This window comes from Lepidochelys kempii, chromosome 6 (assembly GCF_965140285.1).
Source record: "Lepidochelys kempii isolate rLepKem1 chromosome 6, rLepKem1.hap1, whole genome shotgun sequence".
In the NCBI taxonomy this organism is placed as follows: domain Eukaryota; kingdom Metazoa; phylum Chordata; order Testudines; family Cheloniidae; genus Lepidochelys; species Lepidochelys kempii.
Genome location: NC_136385.1, coordinates 93,556,262 through 93,580,497, shown reverse-complemented (window position 1 = coordinate 93,580,497; position 24,236 = coordinate 93,556,262). Strand labels below are relative to the sequence as shown.

General features: G+C 41.3%; 2 protein-coding genes across 2 annotated transcripts in view; one reads left to right on the top strand and one right to left on the bottom strand.

The window, feature by feature from the left end:
* The window catches only part of SNW1 (SNW domain containing 1), a 22,140-nt gene extending 4,228 nt beyond the window's left edge, over positions 1-17,912 (top strand). Inside the window, exons 4-14 of the mRNA XM_073349305.2 lie at positions 8,335-8,430; positions 8,523-8,629; positions 9,442-9,546; positions 9,638-9,707; positions 11,663-11,728; positions 12,977-13,093; positions 13,473-13,614; positions 14,796-14,892; positions 16,207-16,324; positions 17,385-17,548; positions 17,630-17,912. Of these exons, the coding sequence (XP_073205406.1) occupies positions 8,335-8,430; positions 8,523-8,629; positions 9,442-9,546; positions 9,638-9,707; positions 11,663-11,728; positions 12,977-13,093; positions 13,473-13,614; positions 14,796-14,892; positions 16,207-16,324; positions 17,385-17,548; positions 17,630-17,828 (1,281 nt within the window). The 3' untranslated portion in view covers positions 17,829-17,912. The remainder of the gene's footprint in view (positions 1-8,334; positions 8,431-8,522; positions 8,630-9,441; positions 9,547-9,637; positions 9,708-11,662; positions 11,729-12,976; positions 13,094-13,472; positions 13,615-14,795; positions 14,893-16,206; positions 16,325-17,384; positions 17,549-17,629) is intronic.
* SLIRP (SRA stem-loop interacting RNA binding protein) lies at positions 10,604-24,229 on the bottom strand. The gene is made up of 4 exons (XM_073349307.2): positions 24,115-24,229; positions 23,616-23,674; positions 21,288-21,395; positions 10,604-18,524 (listed from the first exon to the last, which is right to left on the bottom strand). The coding sequence occupies exons 1-4, from the start codon at positions 24,188-24,190 to the stop codon at positions 18,450-18,452; spliced, it is 318 nt and encodes a 105-aa protein (XP_073205408.1). The 5' UTR covers positions 24,191-24,229; the 3' UTR covers positions 10,604-18,449.
* Positions 24,230-24,236: the final 7 nt, after the last annotated feature.

The following is a 24,236-nucleotide window of genomic DNA, read 5'->3' as shown; positions in this document are numbered from 1 at the left end:
TAGGTCAAAACTTCCCCAAGGTACAAAATATTCCACCCGTTGTCCTTGGACTGGCCACTACCACCACCAAACTAATACTGGTTACTGGGGAAGAGCTGTTTGGACGCGTCCTTCCCCCCAAAATACTTCCCAAAACCTTGCACCCCACTTCCTGGACAAGGTTTGGTTAAAAAGCCTCACCAATTTGCCTAGGTGACTACAGACCCAGACCCTTGGATCTTAAGAACAATGAACAATCCTTCCAACACTTGCACTCCCCCTTTGCTGGGAAATGTTGGATAAAAAGCCTCACCAATTTGCATAGGTGACCACCGACCCAAACCCTTGGATCTGAGAACAATGAAAAAGCATTCAGTTTTCTTACAAGAAGACTTTTAATAAAAATAGAAGTAAATAGAAATAAAGAAATCCCCCCTGTAAAATCAGGATGGTAGGTATCTTACAGGGTAATTAGATTCAAAACATAGAGAACCCCTCTAGGCAAAACCTTAAGTTACAAAAAAGATACACAGACAGAAATAGTTATACTATTCAGCACAATTCTTTTCTCAGCCATTTAAAGAAATCATAATCTAACACATACCTAGCTAGATTACTTACTAAAAGTTCTAAGACTCCATTCCTGGTCTATCCCGGGTGAAGACCAGCATATAGACAGACACACAGACCCTTTGTTTCTCTCCCTCCTCCCAGCTTTCGAAAGTATCTTGTCTCCTCATTGGTCATTTTGGTCAGGTGCCAGCGAGGTTACCTTTAGCTTCTTAACCCTTTACAGGTGAGAGGAGCTTTCCCCTGGCCAGGAGGGATTTCAAAGGGGTTTACCCTTCCCTTTATATTTATGACAACATGTTTTGTTAAAAGTTTAGGAGGTGAGGTAATATCAGTCAGCTGTGAGTGGCACGATTGGGAGGATATGGTGGCCCAGAGCTACTTGAGTCTTTCTATTTTGTAACTGTGATAATAACTTTGTGATCTTACAGAGGTTAGATAATGTGGGTGAAAGTGCCTACTCAAATGTTGTCTATTGATGGCTAGTATTCTACTGGAGTTTGGTGGCCATCATGGGGCGTTCTAAAGAACATGCGGGTCGGCTTGTCAGAGGCAGCCTTCAGTCAGACTTCTGTAATTCAGGATCAAATTAGGGGTTTTCTTTCTGGCTATGAAAGGCAGGCAGTAAAATAGCACAAACACAACTTCCAGAAAAATGGACCCTTGTGCTTTTATTGTAACTGTCATGCTATCTGGAATGACTTGTGACCATGAGTACCTACCTCAGGCCAGATTGTCAAAAATAGGACAGACACCCCAAACTGGTGGAATGTTCTGTAATTAGATTTCACCAGCCCAGTAACAAATGTGAACTCCTGCAACACTATATAGTCTTTCTGTGAGTCACAGACAGTCTCCTCAGGCTCTCCAGTCTATTTTGCTACCCAGGCAAGCTGGAGTTAGTGATAAATGGTCACTTACATCAAAATCACAAAATATTCAGGTTGAGACCAGTCACTTACCCCAGATCAGTTTGTATTCTATATCTCTCACCAACGACAATGCCTGTAGCCAATTCTGTAATAAACTAACTAAAGGTTTATTAACTTGGAAAAAGAAGTAAGAGTTATTTACAGGTTAAAGCAAGCAAGCATATAACACAAATGAGTTGCAATCTAAATCCTAAGAGTGACAGAGTTGTAGTGATCTTTCAATTCAAAATATCTTTCAAGGAAAACCCAGGGATAACCCTAGTGGATCTCTTGCTTCATTTTGGAGTCTCTGGCCCTGTGAGAGTTCAAACCGCAAAGAGATGATCATTTTTCCTTGTGAGGCATTTTTATATATTCTTCCCTTAGAAATCAAGCTGATAGCCAGAGTTCCCACAGAAGTCCCTTCGTCATGAGGGGAGGGGGGAAGAGGAGGAGGAATGCACTTAACAGAGTCTTTGATCCTTGATATTATACAATAGCTCATTTGCCTTTAATGAACAGGATTTAACATCTTGTTAGAGACCATCAACACGTACAACAAATGTATTGCACAAGTCTTTTTCCTGGTTTGTTGAGTTACATAGAGGTTTACAATGCAAATGCTTGGTATCACTTTATAACATGGGGTATAGCTGCTTGAGAACAATACATGCAGCATGCTTCAAGCATTTTATAAAATACTAAACACAACTTAACATCTAATATTTATTTTGCTAATGCACAAGTAACCAAGAGTGGTTTCCAGCTATGCATTTGTAAATGTTCAGTGAGGCTTGGGGCCTTGGCATGAATTGGCATCTGGTAATCCAGTGTCACAGTAACATTGACTTTTTTTTTTACTAGTCTTCATGTTTTAACCCTTTTGCATTGGAGTTTTATTTTGTTATTGCAACTTCCATTGCATTGCAATATGGGGTTGGCAGTGTTGCTGACTTAAAATTGCCATACTGTAAGACTCTCTGGGCCCAGACCTGCTCCCACTGAAGTCAGTGACAAAACTACCATTGACTTCAATGGGGGACAGATTTGGCTCCTGTATCTGTAGTAGTGATTCCTAAAAGGAAATGGCTAAATTGGGTATTGTGGTATCCCAATTGACATTTAGAAGACCATTTATGCAAACTCCCAAGCTCATTGTCAGGAGCCCATATTTCAGAGAGGGTGGATTGGATCATAGACTACATCAAAACTTTTATTTTCCTTAAACAGGTGTGGGAATAGGAGAATTAGTGAGGTTTGACTAGACCAGATGTTTGACCATTTCCTTGCCATGGTAACTATTACTCATTCCTCTCTAGAGTAACCTAAAGGAAATCTGAAAAGAAAGAACTGAACACAGGGGGCTTTTTAATTTAGAATCCTTGAGATGTTGATCTGGATAATTGTTCAGGAACTCAAGATTCTTCCTGGATTGATGGAGCTTTTTATGAAAATTTGAGCACTAGGAGGAGCACTTACTTTTTACAGGGATGAGTGCTGTTCAAAACCCCAAGGTAGATGGGAAAGAGGTGTAGCTTTCTAAAAGTATCAAGTGCCCAATAAATGTGACAGTGACTCAGTCTTTCAGGGGTGAAAATTTCCTTAATCAGAACACTAGGAAGGTTAAAAATCATTAACTTTTTAAAAACTCAAATTAGATTTTTTTGATTTTTTTTTTACTCTTACACTTATCTGAAGTTTATTATGCAACTCAAAGTATGATGCCTCAGACAAACTGTTACAATCATTTAAATTGAAAACCCAATCAATTATGTATGTTGAATAAATGCCATGTATTGTGTATCTTCATGACATCACCCTACTACAGCATATTTGAAACATGGGCTAAAATCAGTTTTGCTCTGAACTCTCATGTGGACTGAAAGTAATTCGAAGGAATAAAAGTACATCATGGCAATGGCAGTATGCTGAGTTGTGAACAAGACTTCCACTGGGATGCCACAAGAATTGGAATGTAGCTACTAATAGGGCTAGAGATTTATAATACAACAGTGTGTAGCATGGCTAAGCAGTGACTAGTGGGGGCAAGGGGAAAATACTAAACACTTTAAATCTTCAAAGATTTGTGCCAGCTTTAACTTTATCCACATAGCCTCCAACGAGGAAGGTAAGTGTTCTTCCTAGCTAAAAAGTGAGTATATGGAGCTAGAGATTGGGTAAGTAACTTGCCTGAGGCTAGGCAGTGTGTTAGTGGCCGAGCCAGGATTAGAATGCAGAAATTCCTGGATCCCAGTCCTGTGCTCTGAATCCTGGACCATGCTGACTCCACCTACAGATATTTGAATGTAAACACTTAGGGAAGAGAGGAATTATTTATGGTGGTATAGTGGAACATAACTAGGACTAAGAGGTGAAATAAAGAAAAGGAAAACTTAGATTCTGTCTCAGGAAAATGAACATCATGGAATAGTCTACTATGGAAGTGACAAGCCTCATTGCTAGATGTTTTAAAGGAGATGAGAGAGCATTAGCAAGTATGGTATGTGGAATGATTCTTCATTGGCCTGCTGTGAATTGGGTGACCTCAAGTGGATTTTACAGATCTAACTTTTGTGATTATACACTGTGAATGAGATTGACTATAGAATCTTTAATAGCCTGGACTATACATATAATTCAGATATTCTTCAGATCTCAGTACCTATGGCTGAAGAAGAACAGATATTTATAAATTGGCCCACCAGGTGTTCTGGATCTAACTGGGATCGCTTCATGAGCTCCTTATTGTCTGGGCTAGGAACATAGGTTATTTTGCTTTCTCTACAGCCTATGAATTGTCTCAAATTTGAATTAAATAGTTGGCCTTTCTGTAAAGAAGACTGCTGCCGCCAAACAGGTTTATCACTACAACCCTTGTATCTAGGTGGCTTACCAGCAACTTCCATCACTTCCGCTATTTGCCTCTTATGTTTCCTTTCCATATAAAAAATACCGAGTATAAGGAACTTTCATGGAAAAAAACTGGGCTTGTGGGTACTTGAAGATCTGATACATCACCTCTGCTTCTTGAGGATGGCAGAAGCAGCCTGATAAATCGATACTAGCCAGGCATCTACAGATAAATCCAGACCTGACTTTGTGGATCCTAAACCAGATATCCATAATAGCACACCTGGCTCCTGTATTGCCAGAGCTTATTCCAATACCAACTCTGCCCGTGTGGTTTGTGATGGAATTCAGATGGCACACAGCATAAATTAATGCTTCTTGGAACATCACTGATTTACGTGTCTTGTTGAGGCTAATGTTATGCTTCCATATTAGGAGAACTTGCATTATAGGGCAGCTGTCCCCAAAGTCCACCCTTACAATGGCAGAATTAGCCTCTTTCTAGTAGAGTGGCTCTGCGTGGAGGAGCTGGTGATAGTATGTGGAGTTGGAGGTGATACTACTTAGCTGCCTTTCACTGACATTGCTTCTCAAAGGCTATTTTTATAGAACTTGCATGCTTCTCTTCTGCGTGCCTTGTAGCAAGGGAGCAAATGAGATGGCTCTGTCTATCCGTCACAACATATAACCACACCGCTATTGCTAAGGAGGGGGGGAGGGATAGCTCAGTGGTTTGAGCATTAGCCTGCTAAACCCAGGGTTGTGAGTTCAATCCTTGAGGGGGCCATTTAGGGATCTGGGGTAAAAACTGCGGATTGGTCCTGCTTTGAGCAGGGGGTTGGACTACATGACCTCCTGAGGTCTCTTCCAACCCTGATATTCTATGATTCTAAGTTAGCCCAGTGCTTGACAAAAATCAGCTCATAGATGAAGAACAGTTAGTTGAAGTTCTACCTCAAAAAAGAAGGTCATGCTGATATAGAGAAGAAAGCATTTTGAGAAGTTTGCAACCATGCTGCAGTCTCCCTTAGCGGACCTGAACTGGTCAAATTCTGAAGCTCGAGAGTGTTCCTGCATACCTCTCTGATGCTAAATTCCCACACCGCAGCATCTGTGAGTAACTCCTCTGCTTTCTTCAGCTGGCTAGGAGACTGTCTTGGCAGATGATGACATAGCCTGGATTTTATTTCCTGATTAATGCCCAAGTAGATTGCACTATTGTAGCTCAAACTGTCAGACCTCAAGAAACTACCACTAGTATAAAATGCAGTGATGCGTCTCCTCAACATTGGCGACTATGAGCATAGCAAGCCCATCTTCTACTTACTAAACTGGCTCCCTAGAATATTGCATCACATTCAAGGTCTTGGTCTTTTTCTTTACGACACTTAACGATCAGGGCCTAGGATACTTAAAACTCCAAGACAAGGACCGCATTTGGCAACTGCACTCCTCGGACCCAGGGGAACTGTCTACTGCAAGGATAAAGTTAGTCTGCAGGAGATGGAGCTTTCTTGAGGGCTGGGCCAACACTGGAACAAACTCCCATATGATGTAAGAACAACTGCAAACCTCACCATCTTCCATTTGAAGTAGAAGACGCTCTTCTTAATTCTTGCTTTCACTAATGGAAACACATAACACAACATACATTTAAAATAAAGCCACGTATAGTTGTCTCCTGAGGGAGTGGGGGTGGGGGTGGAGGAGAGAGAGAACCACTTGTCAGCAATGCTAGTCATGTTGATAAAAGAACTCAGATATCGCAGTGATGGCTATGGTGTGAAAACATGAATAGAATAGAATAGACCTAATAATTTGTGAAATAGTTCATTACTCATATCAGAGTAGTATCCACCTCTTTTGATAGAGCTTTTCTTGAGAAGTAGGGTGAATCCTGGGTCTTTGTGGAGTGACCTGAATACCAATTTGGATAAATAGATGGTGCCTTCTCCAGTTGAGGTACAGGGAAGATTTTTGAAGTTAGTCACTTATGTCACAGAACAAAATGGAAAAATCTGTTTTGTAGTGTTGGGGTTACCACATTCCATCCTGTAGATGGCTGCATTTCAGTGGCAGGCAAGTGATCCTTACTTTACATATGTAGTTGGTAAAGCTCTGTATAGAGCCACTTTGAATATACAGAATCAAACATATTGTTGAAAAAATATTTAAACAGTTGCAATGTGACAAGTTTCAGGCAAGAAAGTTCTCCATATAAGCCTGGTCTTATGGGATTCTAAGGGCATGGCTACACTCGAAACTTCAAAGCGCTGTCGTGGGAACGCTCCCGCGACAGGGCTTTGAAGTGCGAGTGTGGTTGGGCATGAGTGCTGGGAGAGAGCTCTCCCAGTGCTCCTGGTAATCCACCTCTATGAGGGGATTAGCTCAGAGCCTGTCTACACTAGCGCTTTAAAGCGCTCAGACTTGCTCCGTTCCGGGGGGGTGATTTTTCACACCCTGAGCCAGCAAGTTAGAGTGCTATAAAATGTAAGTGTAGACAAGCCCTAAGCATGTGTGATCAGATTCTACTGCTAGGTGAAGTGTTTTCAGATATAGGAAGAGCAGAGAGCAGTCTCTTCCAATAGCACCATAGCACATAAACATTTAGTCTCTGCCTGTTAAGACTGCCCCAACCTGCAGAAGGAATCTTTCAGTGGGACCAATAAGTTGATTTCTGACTGATCACTCCACATTGGAGTAATTTCAAAATGGAAATGCTAAAACCCAATAGCAGTGAATCTCTTACTTGACTTTCCTTCATCCTCATAATCAAAAAAGTGGTCCAATTAAAATTTATAAGATACTTGTACTTTTTTTTGTTTTTGAAGGAGGTGGGAATATTGTTTATCGCCACTAATGTCAGACTGATCTCCCCGTTGCATCCACTTTGCTGTCACTTTGCACACAAGTACAATGTCTGTTTAGTGAGTAATGAGTTGTGGATTTAGTTCACAAAGCTCATTTGTGCTCCAATCACCTGACAGAGGTATATTGTAATTTTGAGATAACTCCTGTAGCCTTCTCTTGTCTCTGAGAATATTCTGAGCTCCTTCGATGTGCTTGGTTCTTCATGCAGTGAGGCTCTTGGGTTTTATGGTTAATTACCAAAGAGGAATACTGTTCTTCAGATGTCCTTCACTTGGCTTTGTGAGATGCTGGAATAGTATTGCTCATTTAAGGGATTATTAATTTTGGAGATGTGGATAAGTAGCACACACGAGCCATTTACTGCTTATTTAGCACTGAGGCTACAGGTCAGTTTTATAGTTAGGCATACGCTATTAGGAGCAGTTTATTCCATCTTTCTACTTGCAAGAATAGCTATTGAGAGATTTTAACCCTTTGAGCCAGGATTTTCTGATATTTCTTATTGAGGCAGATGTAAAATCCTAATTCTAGGTGCAATGTTTTTTTGTTTGTTTTTTTTTCCCTGTATGAACCTTTCAGTAACACTCCTTCCCTATATTATTCTTACTGGGGCTTAAGATTTAATAATTGTGTGTGGGAGGACTGAATTATTCATGCTGGGAAAAACATGAAATCTGTCAAATATTTAACAATTTCAAGGAGGTAGGGAAGATGATGGTGTAAGGTATAAAAGCAGGATAGCCGTTTGAGTTAAGTTTCCCTTCTTCGTGAAAATTTATGTATAAATCAGGGTTTTCTAGCTTTGCTGAGGGATCCGAAAAAAAAGGAAACTGATGGTCAGAGCATGGGACTGGGAGCCATGAATTCATTAATTCTAATCCCAGCTCTAATGGCAGTTTGCTATGTGACTTAGGGCAAGTCACTTCTTTGCCTCAAGTTTTTCCATCTGTAAAATGGGGGTGATACTACTTCCCTATTTTATTTGTTTTTTGAGAAATCCTGATTACTATGGTGCACCTGGAAGCTGAATGATTGCTATATAAATGCTAAATACTATCAAAGGATAATCTATCTTCTGAAATATCTCCTTGAGGAATGGTGCATTTCTATCTATTCCTGTTTCACAGCACTGATCAATTATAATGTGTTTCAGGTAATTTACAGCAAATATACAGATCTGGTACCTAAAGAGGTTATGAATGTGGATGACCCCGACCTGCAAAGACCTGATGAGGAAGCAGTGAAAGAGGTACTGTATGCATTGATGCATATAGCTATTAGAGCTGCATTCTATTTTTTGCATCTTTGTTATGGCACTCAACATTATTTTCCTGATTACAGCTAACTGAAAAAACAAGAGCAGCCCTGGAGAAATCGGTCTCCCAGAAAGTTGCAGCAGCCATGCCAGTCCGAGCAGCCGACAAACTAGCTCCAGCTCAGTACATCCGGTATGGACTGAGTTAGAGTATATAACCCTTTTGTGTAGAATTGATTAGTGAGAGCATGCCTTGATTTTTAGGAGGAGGCTCCTCTTTTTTTTAAGCTTACTCCTTTGCAGGAGGCTGCAGTATGAAACTAATTCAAGAAATGTAGACTTCGTTATTAATGACGAGTTATTTTGAACCATGTTAATTGTCTTCACACCAGAAGTTAAAACATTTTAAGAGGTTATTGCTTTTTAATGGAATGTAATATTAGTCGCATTACAGAGGGCACAGTGTGCTAGGGAAACTGACCATGATGTGTGTGTTTCCATTCAAAATAAGGTCTTTATAACCAGGCTCTCTCTTTACATAGTGTGACCAACTCTAAAGCAATTCTGAACTAGAAGAATAGTCTTTATTTAGAAGGAATCTCAGCTGCAGCCACAAGAAACTTCCAAACCAGGGTTTGGGTCACTTCAGAGCATACTTCTGCAAGTATATTAAGGACTTTTTTGGGTCATAGCCAGTGAGTAGTCCAACAATGTCTATGAGCATGTACTATGGCATCTGACTAGATAAGACTCTTCTCATCCTTCTAGTTTGTAACTTAAATGTTACACTCTGTCCTGTTGCAGAAACAGGACACTATACCACTATAGCCTGAAAAGGGGCAGTTCAAATGCTAAATGAATATCTAGTTACATCTGTGCATTCTGGTGTTGAAGAGCATTTTAAAAAATTGGTGTGAACAAAACTGAAATGCAGAGCAGTTAAATGAGGAAGGATGAGGCTGGCAGTGTATAGAGAACTGAATGTATCTCAACTGCTTTCTTCAGATACACACCATCTCAGCAGGGTGTGGCCTTCAACTCTGGAGCAAAACAGAGGGTTATTCGAATGGTGGAGATGCAGAAGGACCCCATGGAACCTCCAAGATTCAAGTGAGTACCTGGAATTTTTCATAGCAAGTAGAGGATTTTGATAAGCACATTTCCTGACTGCCTACTGATCACATTATCCTTTATCCTTCAGGATTAACAAGAAAATTCCTCGTGGGCCACCTTCTCCTCCTGCTCCTGTAATGCACTCCCCCAGCAGAAAGGTATTGAATGTAGCTGCTATTTTCTGGTCTGGCTTCTAGCATGTGTTCTCAAACCCCACTCTGTTGATATCTAACTGCTACCTTTGGTGCTTTTTCTCCTTTCCTCTGCCTTAAGGTGTGTTGCTAGGTGAGTAATTTAGTGTGAAATGTAAAATTCTGTGTCTGGGCAGTGTTGAAGGTGTATTTTCCTATATACCTTCACAGAGGTTGATTTAAATTCCCCACTTGTTTTACAAAGGCTCACATTGCTGTGACTCTCTGCAGCTTGGAGGGTTGGGTGAGGCTCTAGATTTAGCATATCCATACTCCTCTTTGACCAGCCTGTGTTTGTTTCTTGCAGTGTGTAGGAATAACAGGGCATTATTTTAAGTAATTAAAATAAATATGGGCTCAGGAATGATTAATGATATTACCTTTTTCATATGCAGGTTACTTAATCTACGCTGAAGTTTTGAGAAATAAACCAGTTCAATTCATCTCTTATAAATTTATTAAAAGATTAAGCAAGCAGTAACAAATAAGTTCAAATGAAATGTCACCAGCTAACTTATAGTTTATATAAAGGTATAATACAATGGTCAAATTGAGGGTACAAGTTAATGGTTCAATTTATCTGGCTAGTCAATTACTACATTTAGTAATTTAATTATGAGCAAGTTATGGAAAACAGTCGTCTTAAATTTTTACAGGAAGGTTAAGGGGAGACATTCCTTATCATAGAATATCACGGTTGGAAGGGACCTCAGGAGGTTATATAGTCCAACCCCCTGCTCAAAGCAGGACCAATCCCCAGTTTTTGCCCCAGATCCCTAAATGGCCCCCTCAAGGATTGAACTCACAACCCTGGCTTTAGCAGGCCAATGCACAAACCACTAAGCTATTCTCCCCCCCCCCCCCCCCCCAAAAAAATAAATAAAAAATCTTGACTCAGCCCTCCAGCCAGGTCACCCGGAGTTCCCCCTTTGCAAGGTATCATGCATTTTGACTTGAACAGTTTAATTCAGTGTCTGCTAAGAGGCAAAGGCTATTGCCTGTCTCGGTTTTAGGGAAATATAGCTCTTAAAATAATTTCCCATAGCATCCTTTTTGGCTTTTTCTCCCATTAACCATCACTGTTTGAAAATTTTTCTGAAGCTTGGTTTGTTTAATATATTCCCCTCCCCACTTTAACACAATGCCTGCATCTTTCTGGCAGTCTGGCACAGGCACAGAATGATTTATAAAATCCCAGACTTATAAGAGCTTTAGAACAATACTGGTTTAACCCAGATATCTTTTACTGTTTCAGTAACTCACTTAGAGGTTTAGCGTCCACTTTGCAGAACAGTTTGTAATTCATAAAGAGAGACACGCATACATCCACACGCAAACTAGTGAGCATTGGAACGATTTGAGCATCCTCAAATTGCTTTAGAGAAGGATTTTCACACCTTCCAAAAACCTTTAGCTCACATGATTTGGTCTTAGTTTGGATCTAAACTGATATTAACTGGTGTCTTTGACGATGATGACATGTAATTTGAGCACATTCGCATGTGAGGAAGAGGGTTGGTCTCTTCTCTCTTAGTTGTAGCATGGTTGGCTCAACTGGTGTAGTCTTTTACCACCCTTCCTTTAGATGGCCAGTCCAGAGAGGAAGAGAGCAGGATACAACTTTGGGTGTTGTGTTGATGGTTGCCATCTTTTGTAGGGCTCAGTGACTTCTCTGTTCCTTCCCAAGGGACACTCTTGTCCAATCATGGATTCCAGGATGTTGGCTATAGCTCATCATGGAACAGTGACTTGGCATCTTGCTATTTGTTTACAAAGGACCTTTGCTTTCTGAATTGTCCCAATACTTCCCTAGCTGTCTTTTTGAGAGAGAAGTGGAGAATTTTCCTTACTGGTATAAATCTAAAAAAAGTCTTTTCTCTTATCCCCCCAACCCCCATCCCTTGTCCATTCTCTCAATTCAGATGACTGTGAAAGAGCAACAAGAGTGGAAAATTCCTCCATGCATTTCAAACTGGAAAAATGCAAAGGTAATTAAGTTGTCATAAACTCAGCCTTTAATATTGCATCCTGCTGGGAGACTTCTGTGAATGATCTGGAGCCTGAATAATACTGACTTTAAACCTCTAGAGCTCTGTAAACTGGCTGCTTTCAGAATGGAGAACAGTTGTAGAGTTCGGTTTTTCTCTTTCCTATTTATTAGGAGTGTCAAGATGACAGGAGCACAGAGTTGATGGGGAATGTATTACTTCATAGAAGAGATTATATGTGTTGAGAGAAGAAATGGTATTTAATAAAATCCCCATAATATTGCAGTATGGAATTTGAAACCAAACCTCTGGGTTCTCTGTGAAAGTCAATTAAACTGATAAAAGGGGAAACTGGCATCAGAGGACAGAGTGTATTTCTTTACACTCACTCAGACTCTCCAGATAGTTCTCAATTATGCCTTCCAAAACTAGTGAATTTTCCATCTCCAATTTGACTAAATTATTCCCCGGCAGGGGATGTATGTGTTGTACCACTCAGCAGGAACTATAGAGGGTCCCACTACTTCTGTCAGGAGATCAGTGTTTGCAGGAGATACTAATAAAATTTCAGTGACAATTCTGACCATTCTCTCAAAGTTGCTGCTGTGCAGAAATTCCAAATGAAGGAGGCAGGAAAAGCAACATGCCGTGATACTTTTTCCTACCCAAATGCAACTGTTTAACTGTGCTTGACAGTGATTTAGAGGCTCCAGTTTTAGGTTAAAACTGCTTAAACCCCAGTTAAGCAAAAATTTCATAGAAGCCTGTCTTAAATATCTCCCAAAATACCTGCAATATTCATAGACTTGCATTTTTGAGGTGGAGGCAGACCCTATCTATCTCCCAGCCTCACTGGGAGCCTTGTCTCCTGGGGACACAGAGTCCTGGTGACTAATGTTTTATATGTATTAAAAACAATTCCGAGAAATCAGCTTTTAAACACAGATTTTAAAACTGGCTACCACCAGAAACAGTGTGTCCCAAGTTTTTAACACAAAGTCAAGAGCTGAAATGTATCAATTGCGGATGATCACTCTCATCCCAGTAAAGATGCTAGTTGAAAAAATAGATGATCCTTGTGGAAAAAAGGAGACTGGAGACGAGGCTTGTATTCTCCAGCATAATTGTGCAAATGCATGAAATGCAAGTCCACTGAAGCATATTAACAACGGGTAAAGATTTTGATTTCCTTGTTCAGTATTCCACGTTTCTTTCTGGTGATGAAGTGTCTGTCTGTTTTCACTCGAGGGTTACACCATTCCATTAGACAAGCGTCTGGCTGCAGATGGCAGAGGACTGCAGACTGTTCATATTAATGAAAACTTTGCCAAGCTGGCTGAGGCTCTCTACATTGCTGACAGAAAGGTCAGGCTGTTGTTTAATCTCAGTGTTGTTATGGTTGGTTTAATTATTTTCTTCTGTGTATTTTTATTTCCTTGGGAAAAATCAACTGAGTGAAGTTGTAGCTTTCTACTCCATCTTCCTCTTGGGCTGACATGAGACATATAAGTTGTATCATCAAGATATTTGAATCAACAGGTCAGCATGGACTGGTCTCCAGGGAGCTTGTGGCTCTTTTGTTAGTCTTAGATGCTAGGCTATATGGCTACCTGGTTTTGTTTCATGTTTACAATCTGATTCGTATTGGAAAAAAAGGCTGTTTAGTGGGCAGCTTCGTAGCTGTTGCTCTCATTGCATCCCGTGTCCCACCAGTGTATTAACAAGTGTTTTTAATCTCATGCAGGCTCGTGAGGCTGTGGAGATGCGTGCCCAGGTGGAGAGAAAGATGGCACAGAAAGAAAAGGAAAAGCATGAGGAAAAGCTCAGAGAAATGGCCCAGAAAGCCCGAGAGAGGCGAGCTGGGATCAAAACCCATGCTGAGAAAGGTACATCCCTCCTCTCCTTCCCCGCAAGAAATCTTGTCAGAATATTAAAGTTGCTTTCATGTTAGTTCGAACCCTTTAAACTAGTTGAAAGAATGAGAGCCTATGTTAACTAAACCCAAACTGTAATTGCTAAGCACACTAAATGTTTCTCGTGTCTTGAGTGACCTTGAGTCAACTCAGCTAGTTAGTGGGAGTGCAGTTTGATTTTGAGCCCCAAGCTCCCATGTCAGTGAATGTTGCAGAGAAGGTTCTTCAGAAAGGTAGAGATGCACTCTGACCACAACAAGGAGCAGCTTTTATGGGTTTGTAGAGGGAACCCTTGACTTAAAGGAGGGGATGGGGCAGTGAGAGATTGGGGCGGTGGAAAAAACAAACTAATTCACTTCTATTGTCAAGAGTGTGCCAAGATTTCCATTCTGAGTCTTTTCACAGGACTATAACTGAGTTACATATTTATGCCAACCCAGGACAAGACAGTAAATCATAAATGAGCTTTTTTAAGTCTTAGAGGATGTCAGACAGGTTTTTGGGTTTTTTTGCAGTCCTGTAACTGGGCTTATTTTAAACAAAACTCTGCAGGCTTTAGTTCACACTGCACACTAGACCTTTTAGTTACTAAACTGAATCCCAAGTACTGGAACAGCTGTATGCTCTAGATTGAAATGTTATGTCAAAGATCCAGGTACCAGCTACAAAGAGCAGACATACTGTCTGGTGATAAATCCACTCAGTTGTTGGATACTCTTCCCTACAGCTGGAAGTGCATGCATAACAGGATTTGTTCTTTGATTCTAAAACCTAATTTTAGTAACACTTCAAAGCATAACTCTTCTGTAGCACATTGGGGACCCTTTAACTTCCATGGGATTTGCCAAGTGTTAATCCCCAGGCATTGCAGAGAGAAAAGAATCCCTGAAAGCCAAGAAAACGTGGTTCAGACAGACTGCATCCTCTATCTTATCAAGCCCAGGTGTTAGAGAAATGTTTTCAGTGTCATTAGAAAGGGATCTTTTTAAATCTGCTTTTTCACTTTCTGTTAAACATCTGATTTAAAAAGTTGTAGAGCCCTTCATTTTCTGTAACTCAACACTGACTTCAGTTACTTCAGTGATCACTGGTTTAACTCTATCAAATAACAAGTAGCTGTCTTGTTATCAACAATCTTAAATGTGTCTGTACAGAGGATGGAGAAGCTAGAGAGAGGGACGAAATCAGACATGACCGGCGCAAAGAGAGACAGCATGACAGGAATCTTTCCAGAGCAGCCCCTGACAAAAGGTGAGTCACGAAGAGCAGCTTATCTAATTGCTGTATTCATGCAACTCCCTTCCTAGGCAGTGGAAATAACAGTAAAGAAGTTTCTACCCATGAGACAAGTTTGGGTGACCTGTATTTGTGTGAGGTCTTCACTGGGATTCTTCCCTCACTTTGTTACAGGATTTTAAAAGCTTTATCAGTATTGCCAGTAGTGTGTGTAAGTTCCTGGAGTAGATGTTTAGATAACACAAGTTAAGTCCCACAAAATGTCTGCAAAGCTTGTAATTTCATAGAAACTCAGTTCCTTAAGATCAACGTGCACATCCTGGAAACTAACACTAAAAACCCGCATTTGGCCCGTACCAGCTGATTTGGGCTCAGGGGCTATTTAATTGCAGTGTTGACATCTAGTCTTGAGCTGGTGCCCGGGCTCTAGGACCCTGAGATGTGGGAGGATCCAAGTGCTCAGGCTGCAGCCCTGGGAGCCTGAGTCAGCTGGGATGGACCAGCTGTGGGCTTTCAGTTGTAGTGTAGACATACTTGTGAGTAGTGAAAGATTTGTAGTAGTTAGTATGGCACTTAACCTCTGGAATCTAGTTTTCTTGATCAGAAGCTATTTAACTCAGAGAGCTCTCAAACTTATGTATATACCCTGACCCAGAACCATTTTTCTGAAGGCATTTATAAATTCTGCATGCATGCTGAGGAATTTAGTTGTGAAGCAAAGTTTTAGTGATATAGAGCCTGGGAATCATGTAAAGTGTCAGTTGGGATGAAATTCTGACCCAAGGTCAATTGGAAACTTGCTGTTGACTTCAGTAGGGCCAGAATTTCACTCCTGGTATGTGGTTCCAGTTAACTGAACCATTTTGCTTGAATTTAATAAGTTTAAACTCTCTTCAGGCTAAGCCTGTGTGTTTGCCCAGACCAACTTTTAAACTCTCAAAGACTTCACAGAGCTTGCACTTTGAAATTTTTGTAGTGATTAGCTCTGAAATTAACCACCCAAGATTGTCTTCTATATCTGTTTTCAATCAGAACCAGTACAGAGGTTTCTAAACCCCAACCAGTTTGATGTGATGTTAAACAGTGGAAAAGCAAACTCAAAGGCCTTCCCCCAACTAAAACATGACTTCCCCAAAATGTCTCCTGTGCCAAGAGACCACAAGTTAATCTTCAGCCTAAAAAGGGAAGTTTTGGGGTTAAAATCCAGCTTCTGATGGACACTGTCTTAGTCATTGCTCCAGCAGCAGGTCATGGTTTGTAATCTTAACTTTAATAATTTTGATTATCTTCCAAATGAACAGTGTTAAATTTGTTACATTTTTAACTCAGGTCAAAGCTGCAGAGAAATGAGAACAGAGATATCAGCGAAGTTATTGCCCTGGGTGTTCCCAACCCTCGTACATCCAATGAGGTCCAGTATGACCAGAGGCTTTTCAACCAGAGCAAGGTAAAGAAATGAGACCCCTTCACACGCGTGTTTGATTTCTAAAAGGTGAATGCTGGGCCAACTCATCCCTTTGTAGGGACAGTCCAGTGTAGATAATTAGTGACCCCTTTCTGCTGGATGTACAGAGGAAAGCTCTGAAGGCAGACAGAGACATGTTGCAAGACAGAGCAGGAGCCACTTCAGCCAGCTGTTCTGATTCCCTTTCATTTAGTGCTGAGATATTAAAGTGATTGGATACTCTCTAAATACTTAAATGGATGATGGCCCTCTGTCAGGGGAATGAAGGAACTTCATTTTCACTGAATGCATAAAGAAATAAGGGAAATGTGCTACTGAGACAAGGAGGCATATGGTAAAGACAGATTCAGAACAGGAAGTTGATAGTAACTTGAAATTGGCAGACTGCAACTCCATGTTTTACTGCTCATATTGAAAATACTTCTCAAATGATTGTTACTTGCAGTGAGTTTTATTTAACCGCGTCCCAACTGGACTTTGAAATCAACACTATCAGTGAAGTCTAGTTAATTGAAAGAATTCCATGTGCCCCTTTGTCCTCCTGCCAAGTGACTTTACAATCATTTTTTCTATTCTCACTTCTTGTGAAAGACCCATAGGAAGAAGAAAAATTGACTCTGTAGGAAAAGGAACATGCAAAAAGCTGAAAAAGCAGGCTTTTCCTCTTTACTTCAGTTCTAGGACTCCCTGGGTATTTTATTTTTTTAAGCTTGCTATTACTTTTATTACAACATTAAAAGCATTTTCACTTGCTTTAGTCCCAGTTTAAAACTGGTGTGGTATGTTAAACAGCTTCTCTGCAGGGCAGGTTGAAATAATCCCTGTATATTAAAATGCAGGTGCTCTTTCCTGTTTCTTGAGGATAGAAATGTCCTTTGCACAACAGATGTTCGTAGCACTGAGAGTTCATGATCACTAGACATTATATATTGTACCTCCCTGTAATTCATCAGCTTAATGTTTCCTCACTGAGCTTTTGACAACTCACGTGTCCTACTTGGATTAGTACCTCATGCATTATCCATTCTCTTCTCCTTTTCAGGGTATGGATAGTGGCTTTGCTGGAGGAGAGGATGAAATTTACAATGTCTACGACCAGCCTTGGAGAAGCGGTAAAGACATGGCCCAGAACATCTACAGACCTAGTAAAAATGTGGACAAAGACATGTATGGTGATGACTTAGAGGCTCGAATAAAGACTAACAGGTAAGAAAACAGGAGAAACTCAATCTCTTCCTATGCCATTTAGAACAATCTGGACTGAACATCATCTTTCTTCTGCTGCAGGTTTGTTCCTGATAAGGAATTTTCTGGCTCAGACCGAAGACAGAGGGGCAGAGAGGGACCCGTTCAGTTTGAGGAAGATCCCTTTGGTCTGGACAAGTTCTTGGAGGAAGCCAAACAGCACGGTGGTTCTAAGAGGCCCTCGGATAGTAGCCGCCCTAAAGAACATGAGCATGAGGGCAAGAAAAGGAGGAAGGAGTGAATGGACAGGCCTAATTCAGTACCAAGAATGGACTATAAACTGGGACTCCATGCTCATAACATTTTTAATCTATCAGCAGGAGTGTACAGTGGATGGTCATATATGAAGCAATTTAGCAGTTCTGTGCAGTGTAAACAGATGTGCATAATGGTTCTTCTAAGTTCTAGCCAGGACAACCACCCATGGAGAACAGGGGAGGGGGAAGATTGTTTTGGACCATTCGGGGCATATTATCTTTATGCAGGGCTTTAGCTATGCTATTCCCCTGTGCCCTATCAGCACTCACAAGAACTCTGTCCCAACATCTCAGGGTAAGATACCCTTGCCTGGAGCTTTAGTTTTTTGTTTTTAAACTAGCAAGGCTTTTACTTAATATGATAGTTCTCCTTGTGTATATAGCTAACCCCCTGCTTATGCTGTAATAAATGGAATTTGGGGGAGCTTGTAGGATAGAGTTCTTACGATTTACTGATCCCCTCTCAGCTCAAATATAAACAATACAGCCGCAGCAGAGGGAAACAGCTGGATTCTGTTTTAAAGTCAAAGACACTCACACTGCCCTCAGTAATGTTTATTTTAGACTTTCTTTACATGTTAGTGAAATAAAGTCTCCTGCTGCTGCTAACTCATGTCAGCTACTCCTTCATTTGCATATTGACTTCGAATACTTCTGGGTTTCTGCCGTCGAACCTGGAGCTGAAATAATGAAAGCAGCTATTTAAACCAAAATTGAAACTTCTGTTCAACTTCAACAGGAGACAACTGACTTAATATCCTCCATCCACACTGATCTCCCCACACTGATCTCACTCTGGGACAGATGCTCTCAAAAGGTATTTTTTTATTCCACCACACTTGTACTTTCAGGAGCCATAAGTATAGATACTAGACTCCCAACAAGAAAGTTAAAAATAGCTGCTGCCCTGCAGGAGAAAAATCTTAATAGCTTCCCCAGAACTACACATAAAACTAGTGGAAAGTAACTGTCTAGGATTAAATGGGATAAATTGCTTCTACAGGGAGGAAAAAGCTTGACATCTCTTCATAACTAGCTTTTACATGAGACAACTCAGCATTTCCGACAGATTAACCTTTTGAACTACTTAGCAATATCAGTGAAGGGAAAAGCAAACTCCCTTTTACCAAGTTTATTATCCTGTTGTCTAGAGTCGTCTTGTTCTGCAAAGATTTGAACCCAGTAAATCCCTGACGTCCTCTCCCCACAACTACGTGTAATTACTCCTCCAAGTCTACATTCTTCTGCCACTTCCCTTTATCCTTAATTTTTTGCAATATTCTAAAAATCATGTTTGTCAACTAAAATTGTCACTAAAGGGAAACCAACTTGAAATTCAGTGAGTTAAAACGAGGTAGTACAGGTTAATGTTTTTAACTCTGTTACTGAAACCAACTGTGGGAAACAATGAAAATACTGTCAAATGCATATTTAATTTATAAGAACTCCTATCTTTTAATCAGTTGTAAAAACAGGTAAAAAGTTCAGACTAAAATAATTTGCATTGACTGGTTCCTTAGATCTAGGCTGCTTATTGTTCTAGCCTCTAGATATTTTATTAGTTCTATTATTTTAGTAAGGGTAGTTATTACAGGTGAAAGCAGTCAGGATCAGCTGAAGCTTGGTGGGGGGTTTTAGACTTTCCAAGCTATGCATTTAAGATCTCATCTTTAAACACAACACCTCTCATTGGGATTTTTTAAAAAATAAATTACCCAACCATCCATGGTCATATTAGGGAAAGAGTCCAGACAATACTGACAGAAGGTCCATTTCTGTAATGAAATGAGTCCCCATGAAAGGATGGAGTAGTTTGGGGCAATTACTGACTGAAGGGGCCAGTGTCTTGTTAGTCCTGTGACTGAGGCCACTAGAGGAGACAGCAAGTGGTTGGGCTCTACTGCCATCACTTTTCTGACACTTTGCTCTCAAGTTGTTGCATCAAACCTGGACAACTCAGTTGTCTGACTCTAGCATTTATCCACACAAGTTTTGGGGCACTGAGCCAATACATTCAATGTGGACATAAGAGGTGATATACTGAATTGCACAAGAAATGAACAATTCAGGTAAGGGAGTATGTCTACCCTTTGATACAAAACCTAAGGTTTCTTCTGAATCCTCATGTGGTGCTGGATTTCCAGCTAGCCTTAGTGGCCCAAACCACCACCTTCTAGCCCTTCTGTACTTGGCCAGAAAATCCTTGATTGATGTGGAGTGTCATCTAGATCTTTGACCTTCAGTATGAATGCATGCAATATACTTTACATGAGACTACTTCAGTTATGTCTACACTGCAATTAAACACCTGCAGCTGGCCTATGCCAACTGACCTGGGGTCTGGCTACACAGCTGTTTAACTGCAAACGCTTGTACCGGAGCTTGGGTTCTAGGACCCTGCCAGGGAAAACTATCCCAGAGCCTGAACTCCAATCCAAACATCTACACAGCTGTTAAACAGTTATGTAGCCCAACCCCTGCATGCCCAAAGTCAGCTGGCATAGGGCAGCTGCAGGTGTTTAATTACAGTGTGTAATAGCTTGGAAATGCAGAATGCAGCTGCCTTTTTAGTTGTGGTTATATGAATGACACCTGTGCTCTACAGCCTACACTGACTCCCATGTTATCTCCACTGCAATTTAAGGTGTTGGTTGTAAGTTTAAATTCCTTTACAGTTCAGCTCTTGCATATATTCACTTCTGTTCCTATTTACCTCATTACTTGACTCCAAGTGATATGTTCATACAGACCAAAGGTCCCCAAACTGAGGAACATTAGACAGAGACAGGGCTCCCAGCCGAATGCCTGACCCCAGCCCAGCCCTGTTCCCAGCCCAGGCCTGAGGCTGGAGTGAAGCCAGGAGCAGAGCCACGCCTGGCCACAGGCCCAGCTGCCAGCTCCCACTGCAGCCTGGCTGTAGCTCAACTCCTCCCAGATCCACCCCCACCTATGGCCCCAGTCTCCGCCCCTCTTCCCCCACCTCCACTGAGGTGCAGCCCGGTTCCCAACCAGGCACAGACAGAGTAAGGGGGCCGCAACCCTCAAAAGTCTGGGGCCACTGATATAGACTGTCCTTAAGTTTATATAGCTGTGGGTTGAATTCAAGGCTGTCTTGGACAGCCCTCTACTCTTGTATTTGTTTTCTTCCTTTTAGTCCAATATGAGGGAAATTTGACTTTCAAGAGACACTGCAGAGTCTACTTAGTCACACTATCTGGAAAAGAGGTTTGGGATAACTTCAGAGAAAGTTCTCAATTATAGGTTGGGGAGTGTTACAGCTGTCAATTTTACATTACTTCTATTGTAGTGTTCAGATGGTTCATCCAACTTGTGTTGGGAGAGGCACACAGAATGCTCCTCAGCACCCCTGGCCTACTCAAAAGGAGGTAAAAGAGTTCAGTTTCTTTTATAAAATAAAGCGTTCATTTAAAACAAGCTGTTACCTTGACTCCTTCTAGGATGTGGGATTCCTTCTGTAATGCATTGTGAAGGCCTTCTTCTGAAGAGAATCCAACCCAGCAAAAGCCTTTATGAAATCCTGTTTCTTTATCCTAGCCACCAAATACAAAATAAAATGTAGCTCAATAGACTGACAAAGTACTACACTGACATTGTTACAGCACCCTCTTACAAAGTTTTTCATGATAAAGATCCTTAGTTCACTAGAGAAAATTAAATACTTTCTTTCAGGAGCCCATCATACCCTTTCCAGAACACTTGAGCCCAACTGCCTTGTGAACTTGAATTTAACTGGACGCTGCTCCCCTCCCCTCCCACAGCTTGAGTCCGCAGCCAACATTGTCTTTTTAACATCAGTTTGAAAGGCTGGATAGCACAGTATGGTTATTTGTTCAAGACTGAAGGCATTACCTATTGTCTACCACAAGTGGCAGCATTTAAATGGGGGTTGATCTAAATCACAAGCCTGAGCCTTGGAAAATGAGGGAACAAGATTATAGCAGTAGTCTAAGATACTAGAAAAGCTGATTGCAATAGTAAGACAAGCAAGATGCATAGGAAAAAAAATCCATGACTTCCTAAATTCCTTTTAATGGGCTTTCCACTTTTAAGAATGCATTGCTATCCACGAAGAGGAAAGCTAGCTACAATAGCCAAATCTGCTAAAGTACCTCAGGCCTGAGCTACAGCTAGTTCTGCCACTGATTTCAATCATGACCAGCAGCACTACTTCCAACTTATGCTGAATCAGCCTTGTCACAGTGTGACATTTGTAGTGTCCCGTAAAGAGTGGTGATAAAGACATCAATTTTATTTTCAGAAATAAGATGATTCCCTGCATTCCCAAATAATTTCACCCACATCCCAAGTGGTCTCCACTTCTTATTGAATCTAGTCTTAGGTAAAATGATCAGTTCACAACTAGAAATTTAGGGGGATTGCTTGTTTTGTTTTCCAGCTGTAGCTTACTAACATTGGGGTTATCAGTGAGGGGAAAAGATACTTTTATCATGTCAAAATATTCATTTTTGAACAACTGGACTGGAAATCAGTGTCCTACCAGTTAAGACAGCTTTAGAGAAATATTTTAAACTCCTGGAGAATTAGAGGAATGGCAAAGATGCATCTGCTATATCTTCAGAATGGAATTTATTCACCACCATTTGGTCAGAATATTTTGACATAAGACAATTGACAGAAGTGAGGAAGCAGAAGCATTGTTTATATGAACTACCATGCACCATGAACTACCAAGTTGCAGTGGGGGAGGTTTAGATTGGATATTAGGAAAAACTTTTTCACTAAGAGGGTGGTGAAACACTGGAATGCATTACCTAGGGAGGTGGTAGAATCTCCTTCCTTAGAGGTTTTTAAGGTCAGGTTTGACAAAGCCCTGGCTGGGATGATTTAACTGGGAATTGGTCCTGCTTCGAGCAGGGGGTTGGACTAGATGACCTTCTGGGATCCCTTCCAACCCTGATATTCTATGATTCTATGATCAGCCAGCTGCCATTTTTCCTAAAAATGGGTGTCTTCCCATATTTCTGAAGCATCCACAACCATCTTCCCAGTTAAAGTGGAATAAAGGACTTTCTTTTTTTTTTTACAGCCACCCCATTTGGCTCCTTCATTGCCTACCAAGGGGCTATTGTGAAGCAGCAAAAAATCACTTTTCAGCTTATTTAACACAAAAAGTCAAATACCGTATGTCCAGTTAAGCAACACCAACTAAGGCACCTAATAACTTTGCATTTGTATAACATCTTGCAACATAGGAGTTCAATGAATATAGGACATTATAATGCCCACTTTGCAGATGGGTAGTAAGGCTCCAAAAGGTTATGTGGCCAAGCTCACTAAGTACTTCAGTAGGCACACATAATAGTAACCAAAAGTCCAGACTCCCACTTCTAACATTCTGAAGTGTTGTCCAAATATTAGCTATAACTGTTTATAACAATCTGAAAGCAGGAACCACCAAAAGGTATATGAGTTATTTAGGGTGGCCCAAGGAAATATAATGAGATGGAATTAAGGAAAATTTGATCAGAATACAAGAAAAGGCTTCTTAACAGTGATATCAACAAAGCCATGGAAAAAAATCTCAAGAGGAATAGTGGAAGTTTCACTGGGGACTAAACTAACTAAGCATTTGTTCATAGGGAACAACCCCAAGTTAGTGGGGAAAGTTGGACAATATGAACTAATAGGTACTTTCCAGCTCCTGTTGATTATATGATAAATAACATGAATAGCAGTGTTAATTTGCTTTGGATAAAGGGGCAATTAGCTAAAGAAAGGCAGATACTCACAAATGGCAACATGCATTTTCTTACAGTCCCAAACTGAGCAAAATAGTTTCTGAGTTCCCCTGTGGGAGAAAAACGTACAGTCACAACGAAGTCCACGACATCCAACAACCCCGATAAGATTTTTTTGTAAACAATGGGCCTGTGCCTAAGGCCCTACCGTGAGACGTGCCCATCCCTCCTTCACACACACGCCCCTCAAGGGCAGCGCAAGCTGCCCCGCGATACACGTCCCGCTCTACCCACGAGCTTGGCCTCTCTGCTGGAGCAGACAATGGCGGGGCGGGGGAGCTCTGCAATGAAGCCGTCCGCCCCGCTGGAGTCCCGGACAGGAGCCAGCTGCTGCCGGGCGGGGACTGGCTCCTGCTCCCCTCTGCGGGGCGGACAGGGGGCTCCGCGGCCCGATCGGGCCCGCTCCTCACACCGCCCGGTGACTGGAGACCTGGACCCGTCCGGGGAGCTCGGCACGGGGGAGGGGGGGCGCCCCACTACCCGGACTCACTCGTGGCCAGAGTCCAGGGGACTTGGGATACGAAGAGCTCGAACACTCGCCGGGGATAAGCGCGCGTCGCCGCCATCTTGGAAGGAGAAGAGCGAATTCTGACCTCTGACCTCTTCCCGCTC

What these genes read in the sequence shown, in the direction of transcription:
- SLIRP (XM_073349307.2), bottom strand. Translation starts at nt 24,190, where the DNA reads ATGGCGGCGACGCGCGCTTATCCCCGGCGAGTGTTCGAGCTCTTCGTA. An exon ending in GAAAATGCATGTTGCCATTT is followed by an intron (nt 21,396 to 23,615) that starts GTGAGTATCTGC and finishes TTTGGTGGCTAG; the next exon opens with GATAAAGAAACAGGATTTCA. An exon ending in ACATCCTAGAAGGAGTCAAG is followed by an intron (nt 18,525 to 21,287) that starts GTAACAGCTTGT and finishes TCATTATTTCAG; the next exon opens with CTCCAGGTTCGACGGCAGAA.